Consider the following 13485-nt stretch of genomic DNA (forward strand, 5'->3'; position numbering starts at 1 on the left):
GAGGGGGAAGTATTGGGAAGCAGCGCAGAAGCCTCATGAAGGTGAGCTGGTGAGGCGTGCCGAGGGCCCAGTGCCGTGCTCAGCCACGCAGGGTCTCCTGTGTCCTGTCTTCCCCAGCTGCCCCTCCGGCAGGGAGGTCTACAGTAGAGCTCCTTCCTGACACTTAGCTAAGAGGGTTTATTTATAAATAATCTGAAGTTGGACAGTGTGTCATTGCAGACCTGTCCTGCAGGTCAATGTTTCCTTTTCCTGCTAGCCCAGTCCTGGCAAACCTCTCTCCTCAGCAGGGCCTCTTGGGCAGCCGCTGGCAGGGATGCTCAGGTGGGTGGTATGGTAGGTGGGACCTGCGAAAGCTCTGCTCATGCGCCCTGACTTCTCTTTCTTAGGAAAGAACGGAGACCTCCTCCCAACGACCGAAGAGGCCGAGGAGCTTGAGCGGGCCTTGCAGGCTGTGACTTCTCTCGAGTGCCTGAGCACCATCGGGGTGCTCACCCAGTCAGACGGCGTGCCAGGCCAGGAGCTGTCGGAGAGAGGAATGGGAGTGTTCGCTGCAGGTGCCGGAGAGCCGGGAATTCCATCCCTGAGCCGCGAGGTGAACACGGACCTGGGGGAGCTGTTGAACGGGCGCATCGTCCCCGATAATTTCTCTAGCCTGGAGCTGGACGAGAACCTGCTCCGCTCTGCTACCTTGTCCGACCCACCCACACCCCTGGCAGGGCAGATCCAGGGGCAGTTCTCTGCCCCCGCCAGCGTCGGCCTTACTTCTGCCACTCTGATCAGCCAGAGTGCCCTCGGGGAGAGAGCCTTCCCAGGACAGTTCCACGGACTTCACGACGGCAGCCATGCCTCCCAGAGGCCACTCCCTGCCCAGCTGCTGAGCAAGGCAGACGACCTAATCACCTCACGACAGCAATACAGCAGTGACCATTCGCACTCCTCGCCCCACGGAAGCCATTACGACAGTGAGCACGTGCCGTCCCCCTACAGTGACCACATCACCTCTCCCCACGCAGCATCTTTCTCCGGTGACAACATGGCAGCTACCTTCTCAGCAGAGATGCCCATCATGGCCCAGCACTTGATCCCAACCCAACTCGAGGTGCCACTCGGAGGCGTCGTGAACCCCAGAACTCACTGGGGCAATCTCCCCGCCAACCTTGGGGATCACTCTCCATTTAGCAACCTCCTCGACGCAGATGGACATCTTCTTTCCACGTCCCTGTCCACGCCGCCCACCACTTCGAACTCAGAGACCACACAGCCTGCCTTCGCCACCGCGACCCCCAGCAGCTCCAGCGTGCTCCCGGGGTTGCCGCAGACCAGCTTCAGTGGCATGGGGCCCTCCGCCGAGCTCCTGGCCCCCACCTCCCCCAAGCAGCAGCTCCCTCAGTTCAGCGCAGCCTTCGGCCACCAGCTGAGTTCTCACAGTGGCATTCCCAAGGACCTGCAGCCCAGCCACAGCTCTATAGCGCCTCCTACAGGCTTCACAGTAACAGGTGCCACAGCTACAAGTACCAATAATGCATCTTCTCCTTTTACCTCCCCTAACTGAGCGCGTCTGTGTCCGCAGGCAGGTGGGGAGCCTGGTGTTTTCTATCTTTGTTTCCTCTTTGACCGCCCCGTCCCCTTTTCCTAAAGAAGATTTTAAAAATAACAGACGGGGGCTGGGGGAACTCCCTTTTCCGGTCAGACAAGTCCCCCTGCGGTGGACCGTGCTGCAGTGTTCACGCGTGCTCCTTCGCACTGGTGCTCATCCCCTCCCGGCAGGTCCACTCCCCCGTGGTCCCCTTAGCGGCTCAGCACAGTGACTGGATAGAGCTGACTCAGCAGCAAGTCCCAGAAGCGGAAGATACCTCAGATTACCAGTGCCCTTTACTATTTCCTAGTATTCAGATCCATGCTCTCCATTCTGTTACCAGGCCTTTACATAGGCGGTTCTGGATAGAACGGTCCCATTCATCGAGTCCCCGTGTGTAAGACGGAGCAAGTGGTGTGTGGAGGCCGATCAAGGCTCTGACTTGGCAGCAACTGCCAGAGACCAGGGAGGCCAGGATTCCATTCCTAACCGTAATCATGTCTAGTTAAAAAGGAAAAGAGTAGTCTTCGGACTGCCCGTGTGTATTTGTGCGCCCACACGTGTGTTTTTGTGCAGGGCCGGGAGCGGCTGTCCTGTCATCGTCCTCTTTTTTTTCCTAATGAGCATATAAGACTCTCCCTTCTTTCCCACACCTCACACCCCTAATCATGTTGGTCATTCTCTCTCACTGAGTGAGGGAAGCTTCCTAAATAGAGAGGGTGGTGGTCTGGTCACGCGAATGGCACAGCCCTTTTCTGCCAGGTCAGCCCGAGTCCCAAAGCTGGATTCCCGGCAGAGCTGCGGGAAGTGGGGAGTGGCTCCCAGTGCCGCAGGGCTGCCGAGAGCCTGTCTGCTGGTCCCTGGGTCCCCCTGTCCCGGCGCATCGCACGGTGTAATAAAAGGACACATTTCCATGTGGAAAGCCGGGTAGGTCAGGTAGATTGGGGTGGATGGCATCTGTGAACTTCTTGGTCCGTCTTTTGCTTTTGAATTTTTCATGTTTACAGTAGTGACTCTTTGGTAAGGTTTGTAAAATGTTGAAGACTCTTGTAGAATCAGTGTGCCAGTTGTGAAGTGATATGTAATATCTGAAGGATACACATTTTAAAGTTTCTTTCAAAGCAGATTATGGAAATGAGACATCAATTTTACCCACTCTTTGGTACTTTTAAAATGATTTAAGGGCTTGGGTTTAAGTTTTGAGAAATTGTCTGGAAGTACCAGGATTTTAGACTTAAAAATCATCTTGGGTAGGTTAGTAAATTGGTGACTATGAAATGAATATGTGAGTTCTCTTTTCACCTGCCTTCTCCCCTGCCCTCGCCCCTCCCTCAGAAGGGTGGAACTAGGTTTTAAAGGCGTCTGTCCTCTGCTTTTGCTGAGACGTTTTATTGTCCCCCGAGGTACCATTGGCTATTTATACATGAGTCTAGTCTAATTTAACATATATATATTTTAAAAGATGAGTAGAGAGAGCATATCTATTAATGATGTGATATAATGCTTCGTTTGTCAGGGAATATTTGATCTTGAGTTCTTTTCCATAGGTAAAGATTGGGATGTATTTTCCTACTTCCAATATGTATTCTCTTTATGCCATGCTACTTGTAACCAGTCCCTTCTTTTGAAAGCTTTTCTTTCTCTGCCTTTTAAAGGAATGATGGTGATCAGCAGGCATTATGCAGGTGCCATGTGACTGAGATTACGGAGGGGAAGTCACATGACTGTAAGAAATCATTATATGCCCTATTTTGTATTTATTGAAGTTTCTTTTTATGGGCCAAAAATACATTTGTAATATATTTAGTTTCTTTTTAAAATCATGATAATTGATTGGAAGATTTATTTTTAATAGCTTTGCCTTTTTTGCAGGTTGAGAAATTTCTAAATTATAAATTATGTCACAAAGCAAAGTGATATTCAGTACCACCATAAATTTCTATTCTGAATGGTGAGAACAGATCCTTTGACTATGTCTCGCCTGTGGGCCTATGTGAGTAAGCTTTTTTATTTTAATGTACTATACTGAAATGATTGAGTAGTTACCTCTGCTCAGAAGTGTCACGTAGTTTGCTGAACTTTTGTCACACCCCATTACAGGAACTGTACTTCCCAGGATTGGGCGCAGTCTGCACTGTTGCTAATGAAAGGTTGTGGGAGCAGCTTGGGTTTTTAGCAGCCCTTCTCTGACAGCAGCGGCAAAGTCACGGGGAGGGGAGTCGATGGGAACTTTTCTGGCTATTTGTCCCTCGTGGGAGCTGCTTAAAATTCTTCAGTTATCAAAACTGAGTTTGCAGTAAGTTGCACATTTTATTGTTTGCAATTTTCTGTTTTATGTGCATTTAAAAGCCCTTTTCTGCTTTCTAGTAAGGAGGCGGGAAATGATCAGGAATGTTGCCAGTTACAGCTTCACACCAAAAACTTGGAGAAAATTCATTTTTGTGTAGATGCCCACGGTGATAGCTGAAGAGAGGGCACGTAGAAAGTACCCAGTGTAGGCGTGAGGAATTAGTAAAAAAGCAAAACAGAACAAAATGTTTTCTCTCATTTCACCTACTTCAGAACCAATACCCGAGCTTGTGGTTTGCTTTGCTCTTGCTGTTTCTTGAGTCCCGTTTTGGAAGAGAGAAGAACATCTGTGACCCCAGAGATATCCGTTCTGTGTTTCTTGTAGCTAATGGAGCAATTCTGGTCTATTAGTAGTAGGCTTGCTATTAATATGTAAAAAAAGGAATGAAGTGTCTTTTATTCCAGAAATATGAAAATGAGTTTTAAAATAGCACTCATGCTATATACAATAAGGCAATACTGGAATCAAAAACAGATTTTATATAAGGTCCTTCTTCGGTGGAAGCTAGCTTTTATTCTGGTGGTACACTCAAGGAGTGGTAAAGAAGGTTCAGTTCACTCTGCTTCTGCAGCTCTTTGGGACCATTTGCAAAGGCCAGTTAGATTGTGTTCATGTGATCTTACTTACAGAGTTGCTGCGGTTAATGGATACATTCTGTGTTCTGAAAACCAGGATTCCACTCTAATGTGTGATACTCATTGGCTGTGATCTAGTGTCCAGAGAAAAGATGTGTTTTCTCTCCTTTACTCTCTCTACAAAATTGTTAATATTATTTTAATTAAAGTGCTTAAGACGTTGCTTTTTTCTCTATTAAAAATACTTAGCAATTTGCACAGCTGGGTAGGTTACATAACTATTGTAGTAAACAATTCCTAATAGTTAATAGCAATTACACTTGATCCACCAAGTGACGGACTATGCAATGAAAAAATTTTCTAATTCTCGTCACATAGCTTATACTGTGGAAGATTATGTTCTCTGGTAACCTGCCATGAGAGAGATGGCTCTTTTTGCAAGTGACTTCCTGAGCAATGTGCTGGTGGGAGGTGGTGAGTCCCGTGTCCTTCCACGAAAAGACTGTGATGTAATGAGAAGCAGAGGAAGTGTGGAAGTAAAGCTGGAAGTCCCCCCTTCAAATTGCAGCTCCACCTTGAGTGGCTTCAGGCTAAAGAAAGCTAATGTTTGATCTTTGCCACATAATTATTTCTAAGAATCATTTCTTAAATAAGCCCAATCTCTCAACAGCAAGTTAGAAATCCTGTTTTTATGCGACTAACACTAAAGTGTTTTCTTAGCGTTCTCACTCCGTGATCACAACCCAGAGAAGCAAAGGTAGTTCTTGGATTTGGAAAGCAAGGTTATCTGTGGTACACACTGATACCCTATTGGTATAATTCTCTTTACCCATTTATATTTGTAAAGAATTTATATTTCTGTTGACCTGTTCCTGTCAGTTTTCACCAGTTGGCACTAGAACTTACGCACATGCAGGGGGTCCCATGCTGTCAGTTCGCCCTCCTGTGCGGTGCATCTTGGATGGTGATGGTTAATAGCAACATCTGTGTGAGGCGTCACTCTTTCTCCAGGCTAGTTCAAAAGGTTGTGGATTAGTATTGTAAAAAGATGATGCTATTGATAACACTACACTATTTAATAAGTTTGAAATTCATTCAAAAAATTTTAGGTGTCTAGTTTGCATTTTCTTCATCCTCTTTCTTTTTAAACTTCTTTTAACATTCAATTAAATTCTATTTTTAGCCTGGTATATATAGAGTAATTTAATGTTTAGTGGTCTTCTAAATGGTCAATAGAACTCTCTAGTTTATTGAGGATTTCAGAAAGAAAATGTAAGTCCTCCAAACAGTCTTCACTTGTATCCCTTTCATCACTAACGCCTACATCGTGCCAAGGATTTTTTTCCTGACAAGAAAAATGTATTTCTTGAGGGTGGGGGTGGGAACATATGTATGATAGAACATAGATATTCCCCCCCCCCAATACATTGAAAATAATTGACTCTTCACTGGCATTCTACAGAAAGGTAAAGCAACTTATGACTTCCGAATATCTTGAACTTTATAAGCTTTCCCATATATTCTAGAGGGATCCTGAATCCACATTTAGTAGATTGACACTTTAAACACTATCATTCAAAATAAAATACCAGTGAAGGACATTCTCATTTTCCCCTGACTAGCAAGTTGGGAAAGAAAACATAAAATATCAAAGAATGACTACATCTCTCCTAATAACCAGTATCATCAAAGCTAAGGTTGTGGGTCAGATTTAGAGAGCCTTATTCTCAAAAAGCAAAAGTTCTCTCTTCCCTCCAGTCTTACTGTTTGTTAGCTTTCCTCTCTGCACCGGGGCACAGAGCTGATCAAAGGAAGTGTGGCCTCAGAGCGGGGCACCTCTTCGCTCTGACTTTCTTACCTACTGGTACATCCCTGGATCTGGGGATGTTTGGTTCCTTTCACTGGCAGAGTTTTTGGTTATCTGGCGTTTAGTTTGCTAAACAGTCTTGTAGGAGAAAACCTGTCTATCTATCCCTTAGTAAGCTCTGTAGGGCAGCACAGCACAGCCTTCCTTCCTTTCCCCTTCTGCCTGCTTGCTCAGTTCATCCCAGCCCTGAAGTGTGTGTACACACACACACACACACACACACACACACACACACACACACACAGAGTCTGTACTGATCCTGATCCTGGCCTAAGAGTAACAGGACCCTCTTCTTTCACTTGTTTTGTTTCTGTTCATTTGTTTTTTTAAGCTGGGGACCACTGACGTAAGCTCTATATGCACCCAAAGTTCCCCTTGGAAAATTCTTCAACATGCAGTGCAGAAGGCTCCAGCGCAGCGGAGTGCCACACCATTGCTTTTAGCTGGGGATGACTGATCGCCCCTGAAATGGCTTCACCTCGCTAATGTCCTGCGGGCTCCCCAGATGAGTGTGGACATGATAGGCGTTGTCTTCACTGCACGCAAGGGTTGAATCAGCTCCTCTCCCCACAGTGATCGTTCTTTTTCACTGTATAGTGTTGAGTATGTCTCAGGGATTCCTTGTGGAAATTAGGGCAGATTTTAAAATACAAAATAGTTTTAAAAAAAAACAACAACAAAACCTAAAGGTGACTCATCATTGAAGAGAGTGCAAGAAAGAGAAAACATTTGGTTTCGTAGCCCACAGTGTCTTGCATAGGACTTTTCCTTTCTCCTTCAGCCTCTCATCTCAGCTTCAGCATACAGATCCTTTCCCATCATGCACAGCTTTAAAACTTTTATTTAAAAATCTCCTTCCCCAATGAGCTTTCAGAATACTTATTGTAGATTTTAAGAGAAAAAAGGTATATTAATTTATGCTATTAACATCACCTCATAAATTATAAGTTTTATACTAAAGCTGTATTGAGTGTAATGAGTTATGTTGCCTATGTGTTTAATAGCTAAAAATTATATAAGAGCTTTTTTTTTTTTTTTTTTTTTTTTTTTTTTTTTAACAAAACAAACTAGTGAAGCACCTTTTTACACTGGATCTCCGTTGTGTCAAGGTGTATAGCTGTCCTTTGCTACCTTGCAGATATAAAAAGTAAAAGGATACCCTGGGGCCTCACAATGTAGAACACCTTTAGACTGTTAACTGCGCTCACAGAGCTGTGAGAATCTCGTTTCTGTACCCAGTCATCCGCGGTTCACACTGAAGATGGCTAGAAGCTTCGTTACAGGGTAAATAGAAATACATAGATCAAGCAGAATTCCCAACTACTGTAGCTGGAATTTGTAAACTAAGTTTTTTAAGACCTCCTCTATCTCCTATGGATTTATTCTTTAATTTACAGTTGATTTTGTAAGTTGGGAAGTAAAATAGAGAAAATAAATCTAGAAGTTCTCAGTGTCTTATTCAGGAACCTTTTTATCCCTCCTCACTAAGGAATTCCCACTGTGACTTAAAAATAGAATTAAAATTACTTGTGTGCATGTATATGTCTGTTTTTACACACATGCAAAAATATCAGGGCACGTGAGAGAGATGAGTGTAAACTTCAGTAAAAATAGAGGAAGGTAATAATGTATTATAGAAATATGATTCACTTAGTTGAGGGTATTGGAATTACTTTCTCAGTGTCTCTGTTGTATAAATACACCAAATTGTTCATCATGTTAAAAGGCTAACTCTGATATCATGTGCTTTTTATTCTAATGTTTTAACTTATATTATGCCACGTTTTTAAAGTGACATGAGAAACAGCAGGTTCTAAGACCAGCCTCTGGCTTTTGAGCATAAAGATAAGAGAGAGGCAGGGCTGTGTTTATCTGTTGGGGTGCTGGGACCAGAGATCAGTTGAGCCTTCTTTTTTTTTTTCTTTTTTTTTTTCTTTTTTTTTTTTTAATGTTTTCTTCATATTCTGAGTTGGAAAATATTGTTGATCATCTTTTCTTGGTGAAGTTAAGAAAATTATTAGGCCTTTGATTAAAAAATGCCAATTTTTGAAGGGACTGCTTTGATTAATGAATTGGTGGGGTCATTTCACTGTGCATAATTCAAAACAGATGATTTCAGTTATTTTCAAAAATGAAGAAAAAAATTACTTACTTGTGCTATTATTTATGAAGTTAGCCTGCCTTCCTCCCCCTATATTTTGGCTATAGAAAAAAATAATACTACCCTTGGCTTGATTCATATGGAATTAAACATTCCTATATTTTTGAGGTTTGCCATTTTGCTGTTTTACATTCATTACTGGATTATCTGGTGGTCTAAAGTAGTCCAAACTAGAGTTGTTATTAAATGCTCCAGTCATATTTATTTTTATTATTAAAAAATCATGTATTTGGACATATGTCAGAACAGCTTCTGATAGTACACCCTGAGTTTGTAGTTCTCTTTGCAGCCTCACTCATCTTATATATAGTCAAGACCGAAAGCTTTATATGTTCTTTTTACAGTGGTATTTTTGCAGCATCTCCCAGTTCCATTCACTCTTGCTTTATGGATTTAAAGAAACCTGCATATTTCTTGTACATATGCATGCAAATGAAAGAAGGGGGTTTGTATTGGTGCCATTTCTTCCTTCAGTTACTGATTCATGGGATTCGCTTGACTAAAGTCCCCCTAATTGAAGGGTGAAAATCGACCCTCTGTGTATATCTGTATAGAGATGTGTATATGGAATGTGGCGGCACTTTGCTGAATGTGAACTTGCCTTGTCAATGGAAAGATTGAGAAGTATTATGTTTATTTATACATTTGTATAAATCTATATATACACGTATGTATATGTGTGTGTATAGATAAAGCTATATACATGTTTCCCTAAAAATGTGTGTGTATAATAGAGAAACAGCCTTTGTTAAGCAAGATTATACATCTATGGAGAATTCTGGATTCTGCTGTAAGCAGGAGGAGGTGATAGTCAGTCCACCATCAGAGCAGCTAAGACGGAAGAAGCCCTTTGGGTTATAGTCTTGTTTTCGGTGATTATAACTGAACTTCTGGTAGAACCATTCTTACCACTTCCACTGTTCTTCATCTTCTCGACCTTCTAAGTCCATCTTTCAACATTTACCACACCTCATCGTGTTTTTCCTCTTGTGTCCTTTCAGAAGCATTGTCTAAGTGTATTTCATTAACTTAAAGATAGTTCCTTTTAAAGATTTTTATCTCTGAAATTTCCCAGAAGGTACAAGTTTTGGTAATATTTTCTATAGTAATTTTTAGAATCAGGTTTTCATCTTTGTTTCAGAAACACACAAAAATCAGCATTCGAACAAAACTGATCTGAAAAATTTTACCTAGATAATTTTGGAACATTTTACTTAAATTGAAAAAGAATTTGATTTTATGATTGATATTAGTGCAAGGTTCATTTCCTCCTTTATTGTCATTTTAAATTTTATTTGATTTTGGTAAAAAACTTACTATTTTCATTTTAATGGAAAGAGCACAGACTCACATGTTAGCCTCTTGAATTCTATCAACTCATTTTACTCCTGATGAAACTGCTTTGATGAATTCTTGCTCTATTTCCTTTTGACTTTCTCACATCGGTGGCATTGTTCTGACTTCGCTGCAGCTCTCTAGGAAACTCGCATCCCTATATATTGTGCCTTTCAAGCTCTTATGCACACACAGACAAAAGTATATTTATACATGTGGGAGCATGTGTACATATACTTTCCTAAATGCTCACACAGTATGTCTTTAGTGTATATTGTGGGAGTGGATATATAGATATTCCAAGGCAATGAAATGTTGCTCTCTAGATATATATGTATATAAATAGTGTTGATATGCTGTATATACACATGTATATGTATGAGTTTTAAATGGCAATCTTTTACATTTAGCAAAATGCTGCCCCTACTGGAATATTGTCACTGCAATGGCAGTTGTTTGTAATGATTTAAAATACATTATCAAAAATTATTTAAAGAACATTTAAAATTCTCATCTAAAGATATCCACACATTATTTATTTATCTTCCTTTTTTTTTTTTTTTATTGAAAGGGAGGCTGTCATTTTTAAAATGCCATCTGTCTTATGGGAGACGGAGAGCTGGAAATTCACCGAGGGACCTAGTGGTGTTCCTCTCTCTGATGCACCACAAGCCAGACTATTTATTTCAGTTATAAAGCAGTCCTAATATTTCCATTAGTGCATGTCATCCACCAGCTCCTAGATCAACTTAACTCACCAATTTGCCTCTTTCTTTCATTAATGAATAATGGTCGTCCAGATCATTCTGCCTGGGGGAAGCTAACTACTCTTGCTGCAGGGACCTATGTCACCTAATCGTGCTTCTGCCTTGTTCGGAAGCCAATCTGAGGGAAGGCAGCACTCCCATGAAGCTGTCTTAGCATGTTTTGCATTTATTTAGTTAAAGGTCTTCCCTTTAAAAAAAGAAGAACAAGTCTGCATGCACTTGACATAGATTTAATTCTTATTCCCCACAGCTTCAAGCATTTTTCACTAGCATATCAATTTGACACACCTAATGAAATGATATTAAGAAAGAACTCTTAAATATTTTATTTTGTGATTAGTTGGCAGCTGATTAGGTTTGAAGGTGTTCTAGAGGAAAGTAGGTGGACAATCTAAATGTAAGATGTGAGGAAAAACAGTGGAGTAAGAGTACCCCTGAGAACTAAAATAGAGAGGTTGGGGCGAGTGACTGCAGAGCAGCTCAGCTGGAACCTGATATCAGAAGCAGCCTTTAACAAAAAGCCTCTTGGCAATCGCACGGCACTAACCAGAGTGCTGAAGTGTAAGTTGAAACCAAGTTGCAGTGGGAAATCAAAGGTGAGGTGGCTTGTTTGGAACCGCTAAAATGACAGTCAGGTTGCACAGTTTTCAAATCTCTTCAAGTAACTGCACGGTAGCAAGGACTAGCGATCCTCAAAGCCCATCTCTCTCAGTGTTCTCATCCACCTTGGCACACAAGTATGTCTAATGTCCATACATTAAAAATATTTACCAGGAGGAAAGTTGCTTAAAGGGAACTTACAAACTAAGAGTCTTCTCTGCGTTTGTGACTGGTGGCTGGAAGCTCGGTTATATGCACAAACGCTAGGAGCCACGGGGTTCTGCACAGACTGGAGGGAGACGAGATTGGCAGGCTTGGTGCAAGCCCTCCGATTCTGAAGGAGAAGCATCGGGTGTGGTGTTTCTGGGGGAGACCACACTCTGGGAGGGGACAGGCTTCTGGTTTGTAATTTCCCTTTAAATACGAAGAGACGGCTCACATTTTCCATATATCTCTCAATGAATGTACTGTATTACTGTTTTAAAAATTTGATGAAATAATAATGAATTGGTCTCCTTTTGTTATCTGGTCCTTGTTTAATTTGTTTAAGGGTTTTTGTATACAAAAGTTTACATTTTTATGTATATTTTTCTTGTGTAAAAACTGATGTAATATGTGTATAAAACATTGTATGTATTATCTGTATATAGTGTGACAAAATGATTTTTCTTTCTTTCTTTTGGATGTATTAATAAATCTTGCTGTGAAGTATCCTTGTATTTGGTTTAATTTCCTTTGCCTGAATATTGATGGAATGTTCTAATCCAGGGTCGGTATTTCCTCCCACTTTGTTATTTAGGATAAATTTTTTTTTTATATCTTATATTTTTATCAAGAACTCTAGAGACATATATTTATGGTTCTCTATGGTTAGACTGACAATGATTAATATATGTAACATCTGTGGATCAATTAAACGCTATCTAAGGTGACTTTGATATGCATCCAACCTTGAAATCCAACCAGAAGTTGCATTTGAAATGGTTAAATGTTACAATGGAGGTTTTACAAAGCAATTACTATTTCATTTAATGAGAAACCCTCTCTCCGTTTTCATAGCTTCACAAGTATCTAAGAATAATCTCATGCTGTAGAACCAAACTCAAAAACAACAACAACAGAACCCTTTCCCTTTAAGGCAGAGGCAGGGAACATCTGCCTGGCGCAATCATTTGGTCTGGCCCTGCCAAGGCGTTAGGGGTGAATTAGTTAAATGTTTGACCAAATATAGCAGGCTGATTTCAAGTTGATAATTTTGGATGTCCCCCAAATCATGTTATAAATATCCAAATGGCCCTTGGCAGAGAGAAAGTTCCCCACCCCTGCTTAAAGGCAGTGCCAAGTAACCGCCTTGTGTCTCCTTAGAATTGAATTGTTATTTTAAAAAATATATGTAGATTAAACTTCTCATTTCCTGTGCAATTTTGCTGAGTGATGTAGTGGTAAGGCTAGGATACAATTTGCAAAGAAAATTGGTAATCTAATCACACAATACATTTGTAAAGATTCACTCCTTTTATTCTTATGGGGCATTTGGATTTGTTTTCCTTGGTCTTTAATCCAGGCATGCTTACTTTTATTGTACTTTATTTATTGATTTGCGAGGGAGAGAAAGAGAAACATCAATTAGTTTCTGCTCCTGCATACACCACACAGGGAATTGAACCTAGGACCCTTGGGTGTGTGGGATGATGCTCTAACCAACAGCCACGGTGTGAGGGTCTTTTATTAAAAGACTAGAGGCCCAGTGCATGAAATTCGTACACGAGAGGGATCCCTTAGCCTCGCCTGCACCCTCTCCAATCCGGCACCCCTTGGGGGATGTCCATCTGCCTTCTGCAATCTGGAACCGCTGGCTCCTAACCACTCGGCTGCTTGCCTGCTTGATTGCCCCTAACCACCTCTGCATGCCTGCCTGATCGCCACTAACTGCTCCCCAGCTGGCCTGACTGCTCCTAACCACCCCTGCACCTGGAACCCAGGCTTCCCTCCCTCTAGCCGGCGGCAGGCAAGGAGGACCTGGGCAGCTTTGCCAGGGCCACAGCTATAGGCAAGCAGGACTGTGGGGCAGGTGGCTAGGCCCTTTTCCAGGCCACACCCCAGCCACTGGGACTGCAGGGCAGGCGTCTTATTCCTCTCTTGGGCCACAGGTGCAGCTGCTGGCGCCCAGGACCGTGGGGTGGGCGGCTTGTCCCTGTCCCAGGCCACAAGCTGGCTGGTCCCATTCCTCTCTCCCCAGTATTAAGTATCTGAG

General features: G+C 42.2%; 1 protein-coding gene across 3 annotated transcripts in view; it reads left to right on the top strand.

Moving 5' to 3' along the window:
- The window catches only part of INO80D (INO80 complex subunit D), a 54751-nt gene extending 43349 nt beyond the window's left edge, over positions 1 to 11402 (top strand). For all 3 annotated transcript variants that reach the window (XM_036420836.2, XM_036420835.2, XM_036420837.2), the window contains exon 11: positions 387 to 11402. In XM_036420836.2, coding sequence (XP_036276729.1) covers positions 387 to 1552 — 1166 coding nt within the window. In that variant the 3' untranslated portion in view covers positions 1553 to 11402. The remainder of the gene's footprint in view (positions 1 to 386) is intronic.
- Positions 11403 to 13485: the final 2083 nt, after the last annotated feature.

Source organism: Pipistrellus kuhlii, unplaced genomic scaffold (genome assembly GCF_014108245.1).
Source record: "Pipistrellus kuhlii isolate mPipKuh1 unplaced genomic scaffold, mPipKuh1.p scaffold_m20_p_7, whole genome shotgun sequence".
Lineage (NCBI taxonomy): Eukaryota > Metazoa > Chordata > Mammalia > Chiroptera > Vespertilionidae > Pipistrellus > Pipistrellus kuhlii.